The 20,243-nt window shown below is 41.9% G+C and overlaps 1 protein-coding gene across 4 annotated transcripts in view; it reads left to right on the top strand.

Moving 5' to 3' along the window:
* Positions 1–14,601, top strand: part of LOC139227846 (troponin T, cardiac muscle-like) — a 40,972-nt gene extending 26,371 nt beyond the window's left edge. For all 4 annotated transcript variants that reach the window (XM_070858923.1, XM_070858924.1, XM_070858925.1 and 1 more), the window contains 4 exons: positions 5,825–5,937; positions 6,577–6,667; positions 12,847–12,887; positions 13,494–14,601. In XM_070858923.1, coding sequence (XP_070715024.1) covers positions 5,825–5,937; positions 6,577–6,667; positions 12,847–12,887; positions 13,494–13,542 — 294 coding nt within the window. In that variant the 3' untranslated portion in view covers positions 13,543–14,601. The remainder of the gene's footprint in view (positions 1–5,824; positions 5,938–6,576; positions 6,668–12,846; positions 12,888–13,493) is intronic.
* Positions 14,602–20,243: the final 5,642 nt, after the last annotated feature.

A 20,243-nucleotide genomic window follows, 5' to 3' on the forward strand; every position in this document is an offset into this window, starting at 1 on the left:
GACAAACAGGATAAATGCCTTACAACTGTCGGGGATTCCCAGAGCCGGTGCCGAACACAAAGCCTTTTTCAAACTCAGGAAGGCCTCTTGCTGTTCCTTAATGAGGGTGATGGCTTCTTTAGAGGCACGTTTCCCCTTTAAAATATCATTCAATGGCTGAGCAAGCTGTGTGAAGGAGTCAATCCAATTTCTGTTAAAGTTACACAATCCTAAAAAAGACCTTAGTTCCTGAATAGTGGTAGGTTTTTTAGCAGCCCAAATGGCTGCAGTTCTATCCTGGGTAAGTTCTCACTTTCCATGTAAAATCTTTTGTCCCAGGTATACAACCTCTTCTTGGGATATTTGTGCTTTGTCGATGCTGGCTTTATGTCCTTTCAGCCAAAGGTGGTCCAGCAAAGCTCGTAAATCTTGTTCATGCTGGTCTTCCGTGTTTGAAGCTAGCTACATATTGGATGACTGTGGATGACAGGAGAGGTAATTCTCGCAAATGGCTTTGTAAAGCCATGTGGAATACCGTAGGGCTGTTGTGGAAACCCTGTGGTAACCGGGTCCAAGTATACTATTGTCCTTGGACCGTGAAAGCAAACCACTGTCGAACCTCCGGTGCCAGAGGCTCTGACCAAAATCCGTTGGCCATATCTATAACCAAGAAATATTTATGTTCCAGTTTGAGGGCATTAAAAATGATGGAGGGATCTGCGACCAAAGGATCTTTTTGATCAATACACTGGTTAGCTTTCCTATAATCGACAGCCAAACGCCAAGTCTCATTAGATTTCTGTACTGGCCACATGGGGCTGTTGGAGGAGCTATGTGTTTTAATAAGCACCCCTTGTTTCTCCAATTGCTGAATAACCGGTAAGATTCCCGCGATGGCAGTTGAACTGATGGGATACTGTTTAGTGCGTGGAGACTTGGTCCCGGTAAATGACGCAGGCTCCATCTGGAGTAGGCCACAATCATTCTTATCTTTAGCCCATATCGGGTGTTCCTTCAATTCTTCTTTCTTCAAAGTTCTAATTGACGATGTCACCCGACCATCCTTGAAATGCAACGATGAATCTATTTGGATTAGAACGTCCATTCCCAAAAGGGGTTGATCTACTGGGCCTATCCAAACCGGCGTGGTTAGTTCATGTGGACCCAGCCCTATAAGTACCAGTGTTGTCCTTTTAATTTCCATTTTATGGCCCCCAACTCCATAGGCTGTGACTCCACATCTGTCTTAGCTGGACTGAAGGCTTGCAGCCAGTGTTTAATCGCCTCCCATCCTGCGTCTCATTCTTGCTCATCCTGCCCCAAAGCTTCTCCTACCTTGTCGTGCAATTTTCTTCCCTGTGTTTTTGGCACCATTATGGTCAAAATTTGCACTCCGTCCCAGGGATGAAGTTGATATATATTTCTTAAGCGGTCCAATTGGTCCCACGTTTTCACTCCCCCTTTCTTTGGATTGGGCAATTCCTTGGACCATTTATCAATTTTCTCTGGGTCTGCCAGATCATGAACTAAGTATTTATCATACAGCCTTTTCTTCGTTTTTTTGGTTCCGTCCTCATCCGCAGTCTCTTCTGATTTGACTACAACTCGTCTTTTTTTAAACGGGGCAAAGTGCACCCCTAATTCTTCATCCTCCGACACTGTATCGTCGGAGGATTCAGAATCCGTATCTATTCCTCGGTTGTGTCTTCGGGTTTGCGCTTTTAATTTATTCAAACATGGGTACCCTGGGAATTGACCGATACATTTTCCTTTTCCTATTACTGTCTCTTGACCTAATGATTTTTTCCATTCTTTAATTTCACCTTTAAGATCTTTAACTTCCGCTTCCAGCTTTTCAAGTTCAAGCTTTTTCTGTCACAGCTGTTCACAAACCGCTTGCAATTGGTCCTTTGTACTGGTCAGTTCTCGATCATGTTGGGAATGCATTATAATTTCATTCCGCTTTCGGATCTTTCCCATAACAGCTCGGGACCATCTAGTTCGCTCTTTATTTTTCATACGGGTCGTTTTTCCCCAGACCCTTTTAATCTCGTCCAAGGACCATTGTCCTTTGGAGGTTCCGTACTTTTGTTTGATCTTAATACAGGTTTTAGATAAATTGAATTGTTGCTCTATGTATTCTTTCAACTGTTCGAGAATTTCATCTATCGAAACCGCAGGTGGTGCCTGCCCACCTTTAACAGTTGTAGGCAATTCTTTGCTCTTATCTCCTGCTGCCATAATACTGATTTCTTTACTGGGGTCTTGAGTCATAGGCTTTCTAGCCGATCATTTGGTCGGTGATTAATTAACTAACACACCGCCAAAGTTAGACGTTTACGGGACCTCGAGCCGACTACCAATCAGAGGGTTCGCAAACCGGAGGCTTTCGGAATTGCGTAGAAGGAGAGGCGAATTTAGACTTTTGACCGAGGACTTTTATAAAGAGGAGTCCTTACCTCAGTATGTAGGTCCGATGTCCAAAATTCAGTTTCTTTCCTCAGCGATCGTGTTCGTGACGCCAAAATTGTTAGATCTCTTAATTTCCAATGAAATACGAACTCCGATTATAGTTTTAATGTCACTTTATTTTGGCCGCAGTAACAAGCTCTTGGCTTTAAGCCAGGTCTTTGTCCTTCTGAGACCACATGGCTAAAATAGCTGTATTTATACCGGGTTCAATTTACAGAAAAGAACTCACTTTCTTTGACCTTATTGGCTCAATTAATAGTCTTTTAACCTTTTAATTGGCTTGCTACCCAAGGTCCTAAAATGTCAAGTTGATTGATGACTTAATGCAATGTGGTCTGTGTTTTCTCAAAAACTACAGCCAGGCTGCAGAGCTTGAATTCTCTATCAGTCCCCAAATCAGACAGAATTTGACCTCTGACACAGTGAGAGTGGTTATCGGTTTGGCTGAAGCAGACTTTGGACAGAGTGCTATTACTGGCCGCTTACTGGTACCATCTGAGATCTGAACCATTTTAATGATTGGGCTTCATTACAATATTTTCAGCGAGCTTCCAGTTCAATGAGCATTGAAAGGCAATTCGATAGTGGGTAAAGGTGGGGGGGTGGGGTGAGCGGTGGGTGAATCCAACAGCTCCTCCATGAATCCCAGCCGGGTGTAAGCACTTGGAGGCAGGAGCCAATCCCTGAGCGGAGGTGGGAACTTGAACCTTTGATGTAACCTCCTGTTAATATGCCATTTAGGTATATGTAGCATAGTACATTGAAATTGCTAAAATAAGAGGTAATGATTGATCTCTGCCATATGGTTTTATGGTAAAAATGAAAAATAATAATCTGGCCAGCCATTTGAGCAGGTAAAATATATTGAGGACATGGGCTAGAAATTAGGTTGACAGTTTTTTGAGGCGTTAATGTCGGGCGGTGGATAAATTTAGCGCCGGGAAATGGTTTGTGTCGGCAGCCAAAAAACTCAGCAGCTGCACCCTGCCAGTAGAGTGGATCTGAGGGAAGCGTTTCACACTTATTTTAGGACGCTAGGCCGGGTGAGCAACAGAATATCTGGAGCTGAAGAGCCGGCTTTGTAGCGCCCAAAGAGAGGCCTCCCTGCGGAAAAAAGGGTCAGAACAAGAAATACAAAAAACATTCCCGATATGTTACTTACCCCAAATAAACTTAAATCGCAAAAAAAACAATCACACTTACCTCATGCAGGCATTCCTTCCCTCACCACTGCCGGGACAGCTCTGCACACCAGTTTTCTCTGGCGGGGTCATTATGGGGCACTACGGGTTCAGTACAAAACACATTTTGAAATCGGATCGCTACCGGGGGTGTTGCACACCGGCGTGACACTCCCGGGTGGTACTTCGCTGCGCCGCCAGTATCGGCACACTGAAATTGCCGGGCGATGCAAATGCCAACGCTGGCGGCTGCCAACCCTTTACCGACCATCTTCTGACCCTCGCGAGGAGGGGTATCCCGGCCAATTTCCAGCCCCATATACTTAAAGTAAACATTGAGACCCACTTTGGACCACACGTGGTCATGATTATTACCAGCAAACTTTATTAGAAAGTTATATATCTACTTTGTATAGGATTATTGACTTTGGAGCACTGGGATATTGGAAAATTGCTCAAATTATGATGTGAAGAATGCAACCCATTCACTCCACAGAAGCCTGGTGCTCTCTGTAATTATTTAGTTAACATGTCAAGCACATGGTTGATGCAGCTTCCTAGACATTTTGCATATTTCATTTGATTAATACCAAACTGAAATGAAGCGTCTGCTTGCTTATGCTACATAAATGAAAAGGAAGACAAGGGAGATAAAATGAGATGTATTAGACAAGGTATAATTATTTAACAGCTGACTAAAGATACACACAGGGATGTCAACACATATGTAATTTTAATGAGTACATTCATGATAGGACTATATTTTGAAGGGCATATTTGCTCATTCATCAAACACTCAAGTGAGATAAGAAACAGTTGATTTATAGTACTGATTAAATTAGAGGTTACTAATTAGAGGTTACTAGTTGTTCAATCTTTAGCAACTAATACATTATTGAATTACTAAATATAGACACTTTAAACCAAATTTAATTTCCATATTTTTAATCAAGTACCATGATTCTAAGTGCTGATTAAGGGTTTTATAAATAGATTGCAAACTTGATTGTTTGGGTAAATTTTGCATAGTTTCTTGTTGCATTGTTGCCAATTGAGCACACCAGTCCAGGAAGCAGCCGAAGTCATTTTTACAGCCGACTATCACTGCGTACAAAGTTATAGTCAGAGATGGGTCAATGCCTTCAGTTCTTTAACACTATAGGACATGTTAGTGCTAATTAGTAGCAACAGGAATGATTGGAAGATAATATTTTGCTTGCTAATGAGTGGTTTCATTGAGTAGATCCTACTTGATTAACTAAGCTGGTTTGTACAGTATGTTTTGAGTTTATTAGTATTAGTGATTTACACTCAGTTGTTTGTGGATTGATTAAACTACTGGTACACTCTTCAGAATTGTTGCACCCACACAACTATTGTGTAACAAATACTGCCACTCCTAATCCTTTATCCTCCAAAACAATCGTTTTCTTATTGGATATATGCGACATGAAGACTATAGAAAATTGTTTTGAAAAATTGCCTCAGGCCTCTTCTAGGAACTGGAACAAAAGCAACGTTGGCAGAAACTATTGGCACTTGGAAAATAAATGAGAACCAGTGCCTTAATTATTAAACAGAAAAGAATAGAGAGTGAGTAATTACCATTACCTTTGCCATCAACATGACTGCTCCCTGACATGGATCGTTTTACTTTCCCAGTTTCTACAATTTTGTCCCCTCCTTTCCTGAAGGTATTGTCTCATGGGTTTTTAGACAATGGCCACTTTTGGTATCTCAAGCCTATTGGCCATTCTTCATGTGTGAGCCTCGATAGTGAGTGTCTACAGGTTATTTTGACCATAGTGTTTATCACAGCCATGTCCAATCATCTTCTCAGCTGATGTCCACACATGGTAGCAAACCTGAAGGGCACCCTGAATGATTTGTATTGATTCCACCCTACCTCAGGCCAATTTATAGAGTCCTCTCTTCTTAGATCAGTTAACTCAGCACAGACCAGACATCAAACCTGTGACTTTCTTGGTCAACTCCACCTTGTTACTTTTAGCATCAGAACCACTGAGGAAGCCCAGATAAAGCATTCCGTTTTTGGAACCAGCTTGCAAATGATCAGGCTTTTAAACAAAACCAAAGGAAGAACTGAATCCCATTTCTCTGGTAATGTCTCCAATTTGATTACAGCAATGAATTATGGGGTAGTGTCAAGCTAACAACTTCATTTCTATCAGACTGACAGTCGCAAAGGTGGGAAGAAACAAACCGAGAGGGAAAAGAAAAAGAAGATCCTGACAGATAGACGCAGAACTCTAGATGTCGACGATCTGAATCAGGATGAACTGAAGTAAGGATATAAGTGCTTTATTGTTAATTTGCCCATCAAGTTCCACATCTGCTTGCCTGAGGCTGCATCTATGCCATCCTTGATTGTGAAACACGACAGTTCACTCTACAGAAGCCATCACAGATGCTGCTCTTGCATTAACCCATCAGTAGGCATGCATGGGTTGTACAGAAACAGACCCTCTTAAACAAATTCCTTTTCTAAATACTGTGGCAAATTGGTGGACCCAGCTTCTGGGAACGCCCAAGTGTATGAATCCCTACTTAGCTCAGGACTCATATTCATATATAACTTATAGTTGTCAGTTAAATGCCCTGACCCTGAAATGCCATGGGGATTCTGTAGATTTCCAGTTGTAACTTCAGAGGTAGATTGGCCAAAACTCCGGGGAAGCAGTACTAATGGCAGTTTTCAGCTATCCATCCCATTTTCCTGGTGATTTCTCCGGTGTCCCGCCAGAATTGCAATGGGAGAACAGTGAAAACCATAGAACTTTAGGCCCATGGCATTTAACTGACAATCATAGCTATATATGTATAAATTTGAACTCATCTATTTTCCATGTTAGAAGTATTTTCATAAAAGACTGTGGATCAATATTTCAGGCATTCATCAACATTTATATTATTGTGTGAATAGGGAGAAAGGCAAGGAGCTGTGGCAGTGGCTGTACCAATTGGAAGCAGAAAAATTTGACCTACAGGCGAGAATGAAACAACAGAAGTATGAGGTATGTAAATATTTCTGCTAGTTTACAATTTTTATTATTAATTTTACAAGCTACATATGGTCATCATTAGATTTCACTTGTTGATAAATGTAATATTCATCAAGGTGTTGGATTTAATGTTGGAGAACATAGCACTTTTCCACTTGCCGGCCATGTATTGCACATTCCACATACAGAATAAAGCTTTCTTTATTTTGTTTCAACTAAAACAATTCTATCTAAGACTTTAATACTGCTTCCAAATCTGTGAGGAGCTTCCAACACTGTCTTGTATTCCTGGACAGGCTACATAATTAGCAATTTCTCTCTCAAATGTAAACTCCAATCTCTCTCTGTGTATGTATTTATAAAATGTTGATGATCAGTGCTGCTCTAAACTTCCTCCTAAATTGCAAATATGCCATTCCTATAAACTCTTCCTTCTCCCTATATCCTCAATGTGTTGAAATGAAAGCCTATCACAGTTTCCTATTGTAAGTCAAGTACAGGACTTCATACCTGTGGACTTCCTTCCCTCCGCTCATTCTTTTCCTTCTTTCTAATATCTTCAAACCTTCAAAATTCAAGAATAAAATAATCTAATCACTATTTTCTGATTTCCCATGTCTTCTATTTTCCTCTTTTTTAATCCTGGTGGTAGGCTTCAATATCATGAGGGGTGTGGACAGAGTAGATAGAAAGAAACTGTTCCCATTGGCAGAGAGGTCAAGATCCAGAAGACACAGATTTAAGGTGATTGGCAAATGAACCAAAGACAACATGAGGAAAAAATGTTTTACACAGCGAATGGTTAAGATCTGGAATGCTCTGTCTGAAAGGGTGGTAGAGGCAGACTCAATTTTATTTTTCAAAAGGCAGTTGGATAAATATCTGAAGGAAAAAAAATTGTAGGGCTACAGGGAAAAGGCAGTGGAGTGAGACTAGCTGAGAGTCGGCAGGGGCTCGACGGGCCGAATGGCTTTCTTCCATGCTGTAACCATTCTATGATTCTATGATGACTGCACTGTTGGTCTTGGCCCAGTCTTAATTTTGCAATAAAAATAATAACGGAAGCATAAGTGTGATGTTCTTTTCCCCATTCCAAACATCAACCATTCCTTTGGGTTTTTGAGTGATGCTGATTTTGTGCCTTTTTGTGAAAAATTATGGATTGTTTATGCTGTGGTCCTTTGCCTTCAAGTTACTGGGTTGAGATTTCCTCTTTTGCTTCTCTTAACAGCCTGTGATACATTTCATCTGGGCCTGGGGATTTATCCACTTTCAAAGCAGCTAAACCCCTTAATACTTGTTCTCTCACTATGTTTATTTCATCTAATATTTCACAATCCTTTCTGATTGCAATGTCTGTATCACCATTCTTTTGTGAAAACAGACACTAAGTATTCATTAAGAATCATACCCATGCCTTCCACCTCCACATACAGATGACCTTTATAGCCTCTAATCAGCCCTACTCTTTCTTTAGTTATCCTCTTGCTCTTAATGTATTTATAAAACAACTTTGGGTTTTCTTTGATTTTATTTGAAAAACATTTTTCATGCTCTCTCTTTGCTTTCCTAATTACCTTTTTAATTGCACCCCTGCACTTTCTATACACATCCAGAGTTTCTGCAGTATTGAGCCCTTGGTATCTGTCATAAGCATCCCTTTTTTTCTTTATCCTACCGTGTGTGTCCCTCGACATCCAGGGGGTTCTAGATTTGTTAGTCCCACCTTTTTTCGTTAAGGGAACATACTTGTTCTGAACCCTCTGGATCTCCTCCTTGAATGCCTAACACTGTTCTGACAAGTAGCTGTTTCCAGTCCATTATGGGTAAATCAATTCTCAGCTTAACTCATTTGACTTTTCTCTAATTGAGAACGTTTGATCCTGGTCTATCTTTGTCTTTTTCCATAACTACCCTAAATCTAACTGAATTATGATCACTAGCACCAAAATGCTCTCTCACTGATACCCTTTCCACCTGCCCAGCTTCATTCCCTAAAACTAAGTCCAGAACCGACCGCCCTTGTTGGGCTTGTTACAAACTGGCTAAAAAAGTTCTCCTGAATGCATTTTAGGAATTCCGTACCCGCTATACCTTTCACACTAATTTTATCCCAGTTAATATTAGGGTAGTTGAAATTCCCTACATTTACTGCCCTATAGTTTTTGCACTTCTCTGAAATTTACCTACATATTTGCTCTTCTATCTCCCTCTGTCTGTTTGGGGTCTATATTACACTCCCAGCAGTGTGATTGCCCCTTTTTTGTTCTTCAATTCAACCCATATGGTCTCATTTGATGATCCTTCCAACACATCACTCCTCCTCACAGCTGTAATTGTTTCTTTAATCAATACTGTGACCACCCCCCTCCCTTTTTAGCTCCCTCTCTATCCCGCCTGAAAATCCTGTAACCAGGAATTGTGAGCTGCCATACCTGACCGACAGCTGTGGCGCCCGAGACTGGAGCACTGCTAATGTGGTACCTTTTTTTAAAAAAGGAGAAAGGGATAGACTGAATAATTACAGGCCTGTCAGCCTAACCTTGGCGGTGGGAAAGTTATTTGAAAAAATTCTGAGGGACGTGATAAATCTTCATTTAGAAAGACACGGATTAATCAAGAACAGTTATTATGGATTTGTTACGGGAAGGTCGTGTCTGACTAACTTATTTATAACACAAGTTTCTTTTTTGCACTTAAAGAAGAAATGGTAGGGGTTCAGTGCTTTCCTTGGGCCGCAACTGTTTACGGTGATTTATGCCTATTTTAATTTTGGGCGTGTGCCAATGAGAGGATACTTAGACGTAACTTGACATCAACAAAATGGGCGCAAAATCGTGCACATTTTTGGGACTAACTTCTGGGTTGTGCACACGGAGGAATCTTTATTATTTCCTTTCTGTTACCAAGAGAACCTTTGTAGTTCTATGTATGCCCGTCACCTTATACAACTAAACTGCATTTTCATGAAAGCACCAATCAGGATATTTAAAGTTGAAAGCCTTTATATGCATAAAAACTCCGACACACACAGTTATCGATAAGAGCTAATACAAGTGTCAAGATAAAGTACATTTAGTTGACTTTTAATAGTATGAGTGGTGAGTGTACATGTGGTTGAATGTGTTAGCTGTTATCTACAGTTTGAGATCTCCTAGCAACGGGTGGGATAGTCAGACTTTTTATGAAGTCTGTGGATTTCCTCTCATAAAACAGTACTATCATGTTGTAAAATTAATCTGTTATATTTCCCTTTCAGCTACAGATAATAAATTTAAAGCATTTCTGTATTTCACCGTGTACGCTCCAGACAGGAATCAATAACCCTTTCAGTTATTTCCCTTGTCTTCCTCAATTCTTCCTCCATTGTCCCACCTGTTTTGGGGCAGATATATGTTTCATCTTTTGGTTTCATTATATTGCTGCTCCCACGTATGGTGACCGTTGCACATCAGCCACTAAATGGGCTTGACAGAGCTAGGCTTTTATCCAGTGGAAAGCGTTAACCAGGACGACTGGAGACCTGCTCTGCTGCACGGACCTAGTGCGCAGACATGATGCAGTGTGGGCTGGCCTGTGCTGCCCCCAGATCCTTGACTCTTCGTACACCCATTTGCCACACCTCTGCTATGATCTTTCGCTGTTCCTCCACCACAAACATTCGTTGCACATCCACCACAATTTCTCACCACACCACCGCACCAAACATTTGCCGCACCTCCGCCGCGATCACTCACCAAACCTCAGCCACGATCCCTCACCACTCCTCTGCCCCAATCATCTGCCGCATTTCTGCCTCAATTTCTCGTTGCTTCTCCGCCTCAATCATAGAAACATAGAAATATAGAAAATAGGTGCAGGAGTAGGCCATTTGGCCCTTTGCGCCTGCACCACCATTCAACAAGATCATGGCTGATCATTCCTTCAGTACCCCTTTCCTGCTTTCTCTCCATACCCCTTGATCCACTTAGCCGCATGGGCCATATCTAACTCCCTCTTGAATATATCCAATGAACTGGCATCAACAACTCTCTATTCCACAGGTTAACGACTCTCTGAGTGAAGAAGTTTCTCCTCATCTCAGTCCTAAATAGCCTGCCCCTTATCCTAAGCCTGTGTCCCCTGGTTCTGGACTTCCGCAACATCGGAAACATTCTTCCCGCATCTAACCTGTCCAGTCCAGTCAGAATCTTATATGTTTCTATGAGATCCCCTCTCATCCTTCTAAACTCCAGCGTATAAAGGCCCAGTTGATCCATTCTCTCCTCATTTGTCAGTCCAGCCATCCCTGGAATCAGTCTGGTGAACCTTCGCTGCACTCCCTCAATAGCAAGAACGTCCTTTGTCAGATTAGGAGACTCAACACAATATTCCAGGTGGGGTCTCACCAAGGCCCTGTCCAATTGCAGTAAGACTTCCCTGCTCCTATACTCAAATCCCCTAGCTATGAAGGCCAACATACCATTTGCCTTCTTCACCGCCTGCTGTACCTGCATGCCGACCTTCAATGACTAATGAACTATGACACCCAGGTCTTGCTGCTCCTCCCCTTTTCCTAATCTTCCGCCATTCAAATAATATTCTGCCTTTGTGTTTTTGCCCCCAAAGTGGATAACCTCACATTTATCTACATTATACTGCATCTGCCATGTATTTGCCCACTCACCTAACCTGTCCAAATCACCCTGCAGCCTCTTAGCATCCTCCTCACAGCTCACACCACCACCCAGTTTAGTGTCATCTACAAACTTGGAGATATTACACTCAATTCCATCATCTAAATCATTAATATATATTGTAAAGAACTGGGGTCCCAGCACTGAGTCCTGCGGCACTCCACTAGTCACCGCCTGCCATTCTGAAAAGGACCCGTTAATCTTGACTCTCTGCTTCCTGTCTGCCAACCAGTTCTCTATCCACATCAGTACATTACCCCCAATATCATGTGCTTTGATTTTGCACACCAATCTCTTGTGTGGAACCTTGTCAAAAGCCTTTTGAAAGTCTAAATACACTGCATCCACTGGTTCTCCGCTGTGCACTCTACTGGTTACATCCTCAAAAAATTCCAGATTTGTCAAGCATGATTTCCCCTTCAGAAATCCATGCTGACTTGGACCAATCCTATCACTGCTTTCCAAATGTGCTGCTATTTCATCCTTAATGATTGATTCCACCATTTTCCCCACTACTGATGTCAGACTAATTGGTCTATAATTACCCGTTTTCTCTCTCCCTTCTTTTTTAAAAAGTGGTGTTACATTAGCAACCCTTCAGTCCTTAGGAACTGATCCAGAGTCGATAGACTGTTGGAAAATGATCACCAATGCATCCACTATTTCTAGGGCCACTTCCTTAAGTACTCTGGGATGTAGACTATCAGGACCCGGGGACTTATCGGCCTTCAATTCCGTCAATTTCCCTAACACAATGTCCCGCCTAATTCGCCGCATCTCCACCACGATCTCACACCGCTCATCCGCCCCAACCTTCCCACTCTTCTGCTGTACCTGGGCCCCGCCGATGTTCCTGCCCACGCTCCAAACGGTGACCTGGATTTTGATGACGCCCACCTCGAAGCCGTCGCACATTCGGAGTGGCTCGCGCTGGAAGTTGTAGTGGCATGCTCTAACTCTTATACTCCCGACCTGCGGTGGTGTCCTCTCGCAGGTCAGGGTACCTTCATTACACTGACTGCAGCGGTTCAAGAAGGCGGCTCACCACCATATTCTCAAGGGCAATCAAGAATGGACAACAAATGCTTGTCTTGCCAGCGATATCCAAATCTCATACAGTTTTTTTTTTAAATGCTCTGAGGATAACCTAAACTTTATTTTCAAAATACTTCCTACCCTGTATTCATTTAGAACAATATTAATGGGTGATGATCAACCATAACACAGAAAGCTCCTGAAATTGGGACTGTTGCTTTTATCCTTAGTGAATTAAATCCAATGGATTTCACCCATCCAAGGTTGCTCCAGAGTGACAGAGATCGACAGATTTTTGGATATTAAGGGACTCAAGGGATATGGAGATATTGCAGGAACGTGGAGTTGAGGTAGAAGATCAGCTATGATCTTATTGAATGGCGGAGCAGGCTCGAGGGGCCAAATGGCCTAATCCTGCTCCTAATTCTTATGTTCTCCCTTATTTACGCCGTTAGACTGAAATTCTCTATTGTTTTACAGATTAACGTTCTTCGAAATCGAGTCAGTGATCACCAGAAGGTGTAAGTAGTTAACATTCATAATGCTACCTTCACCAGTTTGGTAATGAACCACTCCATTGAACTCATTAGACCAATCCCATCGCAGTTTCTGGACCGTAATAGTTTATTGCTTTTATTTCAAATCATGCTAAATGACTTTAGAGTTTATATAAGCCCATCGAATAGTCTTTAAACTGGTAGTAATTGATTGGCATTCATGCTGATTGCTTTATCTAATTTGTTTGGAACTATGCATTAACTTGTTGGATAACTTCTGAGTCCTCACATGGAATAATCTTCTCAGATTACTTATTAGCTTTCCCCTAATTTCATCATATTTGCTACTTTTCATTCTCTTAATTTCTCTGCCATGAGTCTCTTACTGAATGATTGATTGAAATGCGAATACCGAAAGTTGAATAGCATAGATGCATTTAAGGGGAAGCTAGATAAGTGCATGAAGGAGAAAGGAATAGAAAGATATGCTGATAGGGTTAGATGAAGTAGAGTGGCTCGTGTGGAGCATAAACACCAGTATAGACGAATGGGCTGTTTCTGTGCTGTAAATTCTACGTAATTTTAAGCGGAAAAATGCAGCAATAACCAGTCATTATTTGCCCACTTTAGCTCAAAAGGACTCCGTGGCAAGGGAAAAGTCTCAGGCCGATGGAAATAAGCAAAATGTAGAGGCGCCTTGTCCTGTGCAATTGGGGAAAAACAAATCCCATCAACATCTGTCAAACCAAACTGTAATCTCAGCAACAAATGTACTAGCGTCATCAATCGACTCGTATCACTCACAGTCCAATTCCTTATCTGTAGAATCTTCTAAAAAGCACTCTAAATTGACTATTGTAGTTTTCATGTCTTTCAACATTTTAATATCTTTAATAATGAAAACTCTTGTTATATTCTTAACTGACAGAGCAATATTTCTTCCCTTGCGATTCAAAGCTGTCAGGGTCTTGCATGTCTGCTGTATCTTTGTAGTGAAGACAATTTGCCAGTGTATTTAAGATATTAAAAAGGCAAAAAATGCATCATAGATATACATCTTACCTGGAGGAGCTATTTCAGGATTACTGCAGTGTACTGTGCTATAATGTGGACAGAGCTGATGACATTTAATTATTTCTAACCAAATAGTTAAGAGTGTTTTGCAAAGAATGCCCGATTATTGCCATTTTAGAGCTAGTGCTTCTGCAGAAAAAGGAAACAATGTACTACAATTACAGAGAACGACACACATTGGAGATTTGTACATTACCTGAATTCTAGTTTACAATATTTAGCCTTTGTAATGAATCAAAATCCCACATGTTGCAGTTGTAATAACATACAATGGAAACTGCTAGCATTTTGAGTTTCACGTGGTACACTCAATAAAACCAGACAAATAATGGTTAAAATTAATGAACTGCCCAGTCAATGATTGCCCAGAGCATATGTCACAGTCAACCAAACGATACAGCGAATCTTGACACAAATGATGCTTAATTGAAGAATGGCAAAGACGAATAGATTATGTGACGATATGTTTGTTACTTTGTCTAGTTATGGCTCCTTCTGATTATGACACATGTTTTTTAGCTGCTGAAAGCTTTTTCATAGTCTATGAAAATGAGCAGAAGCTGTTACGTGATGCCACTTTATTATTGATAGTCTATCTGTGGAAATATGATTTTGATGTTTTTCCATATGTAAGTATTATATAATAAACTCCATTTATACTCGTGTTGTGTGTTTAATCTGTTCCTTTCACTGTATCAGTAAAGCTGAAACAGAACATTGATTCATTACTTTTAAAATTTTTTACCTTTTTATTCTTATGAATAAAATCCCAATTTGTATGCTCTAAATTTCCATTCACAAAATACATGCCTCAGCCAGATGAATTAAAGACATCTTACATACATTAAAACACCAGCCAGAAGATAGCCATTGCAAATTCAATGATCCCTACTTAATGCTGAAATATATGTTTAACCGTGAAACATGTTATCGTCCAGATATTCAATTCCAAAAATAAATAGATTAATTACTGCTTTGTGTATGTGTCTTGAAGACCACAAATAAAGTGGCACAGTTGCACAATTCCATTGGTTTTGTTATAAAGCACAATGTCTGTAGTACATAACAGACTGTTCTGATTTATAACTACATGTTATATTATAATTTATATCTAAAGTAATTGTTCTTGATACTTATATACTCATTACTTAAAACCAGTTCCAAACTGAGAACAAATGCTTGTGCTCTGTGCTTTACCATTCATAAAAGGATCACTTTTCTGTCATACTAATCAAGTAAATGAGCTTACTACAATAAGTGGTAAAAAATTGTTTGTGCCCAAAAATAAGAGAACAGGGTATGATCCCTGCACCTGAATGGATAGGCCCAAGGCCTCGGCCCGCATTACCATTGAACCAGCGAGCTGTGAACATGTAATGGGCATCACCACTCAGCTCGTCGGACAAGAGGCCTCAAAGATTACCCCGACGCTTTGCTGATAGTGGCACTCAGGAAGTCTTTAAAGTGGATGAGGAGAGAGAGAAAGAGAGAGAAAGAAAGAAAGAGAGAAAGAGAAAGAAAGAAAGAGAGAGAGAAAGAGAGAAAGAGAGAAAGAGAGAAAGAGAGAAAGAAAGAGAGAAAGAAAGAAAGAAAGAAAGACAGACACAGACAGACTTGGATTTCTGTAGCGCCTTTCATGACCACCAGATGTCTCAAAGAGCTTTGCGTTGATGAAGTACTTTTGGAGTGTAGTCACTGTTGTAATGTGGAAAAAACGGCAGCCAATTTGCGCACAGCAAGCTCCCGTAGAGGGGGCGACTGGGAGAGGAGGGTGACAGGGAGAGGTGTGGAGTGACAACCGTGGAAGGTGTTGGCAACAACCGCCGGTTTTAATGTGAGGTTAGGAGGAGCACTGATGCAAGTCACCCAGGTCTGCTTGCCATTTTGTTTTTCTACTCTTCTCCCCTAAAGCTGATTTCCTCTTATGCTCTCAGCTGCTTTTATAACATTTTAATTTTAAATTTCAAAAATGGAAGGGGTTGACATTCCCCTTACGTATTCATCAGCCCGGTGTTGTGCATGTTACCTTTAATGGAGTGAAATTCGTGGGCTGAGGAATACAGAAGCAGGATATCTACCCTGCAGTATTTTTGATTTCAGTAATTTTGCTGGCACTGGCCTCCTCCTTTCCTACTCTCGGAGATTTCAGGTAGCAAACCTATTCTGCACCCTGAGGCTGCTACTGCCCCAGCCCATCATCTTCCATTCCTGTTCAGATACCATCACTTCCACAGGTTTCCTCCTCTCTGCTCCTGATGGCCCAAGCCTCCAACTGCCAGCAGCATCTGCTCCCGCTCTCATGGTCCAATGTTCCTCTGATGGCCTCTTTATATTTCGCTGCCCCAGTCCGCATCTCTCCACTAGCCTAGTGATGCTCTCACCTTCCAGGCTTCCGACTGCCATCAGTGTCTGTTCATGTCTTTAGAGACATTAATGGGCCCAAGTTTCAACTGGATTTGTTCCTATTTTTTTGGAGCAACTATTTTTTTTTGGAGTATCCTAGTTCTCCACATTTAGCTTGCTCCAGTTTCAGTGAGTTAGTTTAGTTTCGTTTTAGTTCAGTTTTTTTTTTTAAAAAGGTGTGTCCAGCCACTTAGGCCTGTTTTGCAAGTTTGAACTGCGAAAAGTTACTCCAGACTAACTTAGAACGAAGTGTCCACTTTTGTCAGTTCTGAAAAACCTTACCTAGAGTTAAGTTCATTGCAGGCACAGCCAGAGACAGGGGGTGGGAAGCATTAAACACAAAGGACTAAAGCATTAAACACATCGCTTAAAATGGCCTTAAACCTCTTGTGATGATATTTTGCCTTATATCTGCTGAGTGAGGACAGTTGTTTCTCTTTTTATAAATAAGCAATGAGGGAGGGGAGCACTAAACACCTTCACTTTTAAAAATAAAGAACCATCATCTGTAATAAATGATAATTCAATCAATCAATAAATCAATAATCAATAAATCATAAATCAAAAAATTAAAAAATAAAAAATAAAAAAAATAAAAATCAATCCATAAATTAGTCAATAAAAAAATTAAAGTCCCTACTTCACCTACTGCAGCATGCAGTGTCTATCCATTTGGCCAGGGGCTGGAATTCATTCGCCCAGCAGCAAAGAAAATCACGCAGCAGCATATCTTCGGCTGTTCGGCCAGGAGCTAGGGGCCGGAAATCGATCACCCAGCAGCAAAGCTCACTAAATCACGCAGCAACATATCTTCAGCTGTTCGGCCAGGGGCTAGGAGCAGGAAAACACTCACCCAGCCAATGCACATGCACAATGCTGCCGGCACTCGCAGACATGCTGGGCCCTAGCTCTGCCCCCATGCCGGCTGTGTAGACACAACATGTTGATAGCTCCACCCCCCATAGCTCAAACTGCGCTACGCCGACAGGAATGGAGGCCTGCAGACACTTCCTAATAGCGAGGTACATTTAGGCGCACTTTTAATTCTAAATAATAGGCACAAGGCTCGAAGGTGCGCCGTTCTAATGACCAGTTCAAACTTGGGCCCTATCATAAGTGCTTTAGATGGAACAATGGGGAGGGTGAGAGAAAACAACTAAAGGAATGTGTGAGGCTCCATGGAAAGCGGAAATAGGAGGATGACATGGGGTGTGGTGCACTGCCGTGCAAGAGTGCCGCATGAAGTAAGGTGATGGCTGTGGAGGGAAGGTGACAAGGTGGAGAGCTGTACCCTTCAAGATGTATTTCGGGATCTGGAATATTAGGTCCTTCATTGAAACACCTGTGAACTCATCCCTTTTTGGCATGGAAGCAAGTCATCCTTGCTTCAAGGGACTGCCTATGATGATGATGATGATGACTTACTTCCTTCAGCTCTGTACCACTATTACTTAGAACTGGAGAAACCTAGGAAGGATGGTGATAGGTACAACATTCATTTGCCGTTCAACTCCTTGTTTGCCATTCTGAGGAAGAACCAACAGTCACTACAAATCAGATTTGATGTTTACACAAAACCATTCTGATGAGAATCTGTTGTTTGGATTTCATAATAAATGATTACAGACTAAAACCACACATCATCATCATCATAGGCAGTTCCTCGGAATCGAGGAAGACTTGCCTCCACTCTTAAAATCAGTCTTTAGGTGGCTGTACAGTCCAATACGAGAGCCACAGTCCCTGTCACAGGTGGGACAGATAGTCGTTGAGGGAAGGGATGGGTGGGACTGGTTTGCTGCATGCTCTTTCCGCTGCCTGCGCTTGATTTCTGCACACTCTCGGCGATGAGACTTGAGGTGCTCAGCACCCTCCTGGATGCACTTCCTCCACTTAGCGCGATCTTTGGCCAGCGACTCCCAGGTGTCAGTGGGGACGTTGCACTTTTTCAGGGAGGCTTTCCTCTGCCCACCTTTGGCTTGTTTGCTGTGAAGGAGTCTCATGTCTGGCATGCAAACGATGTGGCCTGCCCAGTGGAGCTGATCAAGTGTGGTCAGTGCTTCAATGTTGGGGATGTAGGACTGGTCGAGGACACTAATGTTGTTGCATCTGTCCTCCCAGGTGACTTGTAGGATCTTGCGGAGACATCGTTGGTGGTATTCCTCCAGTGACTTGAGGTGTCTACTCTACGTGGTCCATGTCTCTGAGCCATACAGGAGGGCGGGTATTACTACAGCCCTGTAGACCATGAGCTTGGTGGCAGTTTTGAGGGCCTGATCTTCAAACACTCTTTTCCTCAGGCAGCCGAAGGCTGCACTGGCGCACTGGAGGCGGTGTTGAATCTCGTTGTCAATGTCTGCTTTTGTTGATAAGAGGCTCCCGAGGTATGGGAAATGGTTCGCGTTGTCCAGGGCTGCGCAGTGGATCTTGATGACTGGGGGGCAGTGCTGTGCGGCGGGAACAGGCTGGTGGAGGACCTTTGTCTTATGGATGTTTAGCGTAAGGCCCATGCTTTCGTACGCCTCAGTAAATACGTTGACTATGTTCTGGAGTTCAGCCTCTGTATAGTTCTCAGAAATGGTGGCTGAGATTCTCTCAACATCTTCAACTATTAGCTCCTGGGATTTATCTTTTGACGAAACAGGGTTATATGTTTTGGCACATATCTATGAACTGCTGCCCTTCAAGTATGACCTCCCTGGTGGGAGCGTGGGATCACAGTAATTACTCATTTATTTGATTGCACCCTTTGGCTACTGTCTCTCAGCAATGTTTTAACATGAATGGCACTGTGAGCTGAGGGGAAGCAGGGTGGGGCAACTCAAATAAACATAAACCTGTTAAACATCTATTGAATTTTATTTTGCTATACGAAAAAACAAATCCAAACCTGAATGTAACAAAGCCATATCTAGCATTGCTCCAGCTGAGCTATATGCATTTGAGCAGGTTCAAATTTGTGGCCTCGTTCCTTCTGTCATTATGTACTTTAAAGTTATCTTTGTCTATGAAGTAAGAGAAAATGGTGCTTTGTTTCTAGTCAAGAGCTGTGATGATTTGGAAATAGTGCTCTAGTAATTGGACTACTTACTGACCACCTGAGGGAGCTCACGTAAAGCAGAAAGACTTGGATTTATATAGCGCCTTTCACGACTACCGGACGTCTGATAGCACTTTACAGCCAATGAAGTACTTTTGAAGTGTAATCATTGTTGTAATGTAGGAAACACGACAGCCAATTTGCGCACAGCAAAGTCCCACAAACAGCAATGTACTAATGACCAAATAATCTGTTTCCAGTCAATGAGCTTTCATTAGAGATCTATTTTTACATAATGCCTTTCATGCCTACATGTTATAATAAAGCATTTCCCCACCACAGAATTACTTCTTTTTTTGATGGCAGTCACTGTTGTTCTATAGGTAAAGAATATTAAAAAGCAAAGCTCCCAAATTCCTCTATTTTGGAGCCAGACAAGTCGTGCTCTTTGGACGAATGCTGGAGGAATTTGGAGTGTGACCTGGTTACACTGGGACACCACACCTTTTATGACATTGCTACATTCTGCTGGAAGTGGGGGTGTGTCAAGTGGGGGTGTGTCATGTATTCAACCAGCATTGTAACCCATGTATAAACTGACCTAAGTTGTACACTGTGAGAACACTGACCACTAGGTGGGAGACACTCCTAACCTGGACCTTCAGGTATAAAAGGGGAAGCTCCACCCACCTTCATCACTTGAGAGCTAAGGAATAAAGGACAGGTCACAGACTGACCTTCTCTCAAGCATGGGCCTCGTGTGCATTTATACGGTGTAGTAAGGACGTATCAATGGCGACAAGAAACTGGGATTTAAACCACGCGAGCATGGCCACTAGCAGAACAGACGAGAGGTACTGTGT

Source organism: Pristiophorus japonicus, chromosome 17, assembly GCF_044704955.1.
Source record: "Pristiophorus japonicus isolate sPriJap1 chromosome 17, sPriJap1.hap1, whole genome shotgun sequence".
Taxonomy (NCBI): domain Eukaryota; kingdom Metazoa; phylum Chordata; class Chondrichthyes; family Pristiophoridae; genus Pristiophorus; species Pristiophorus japonicus.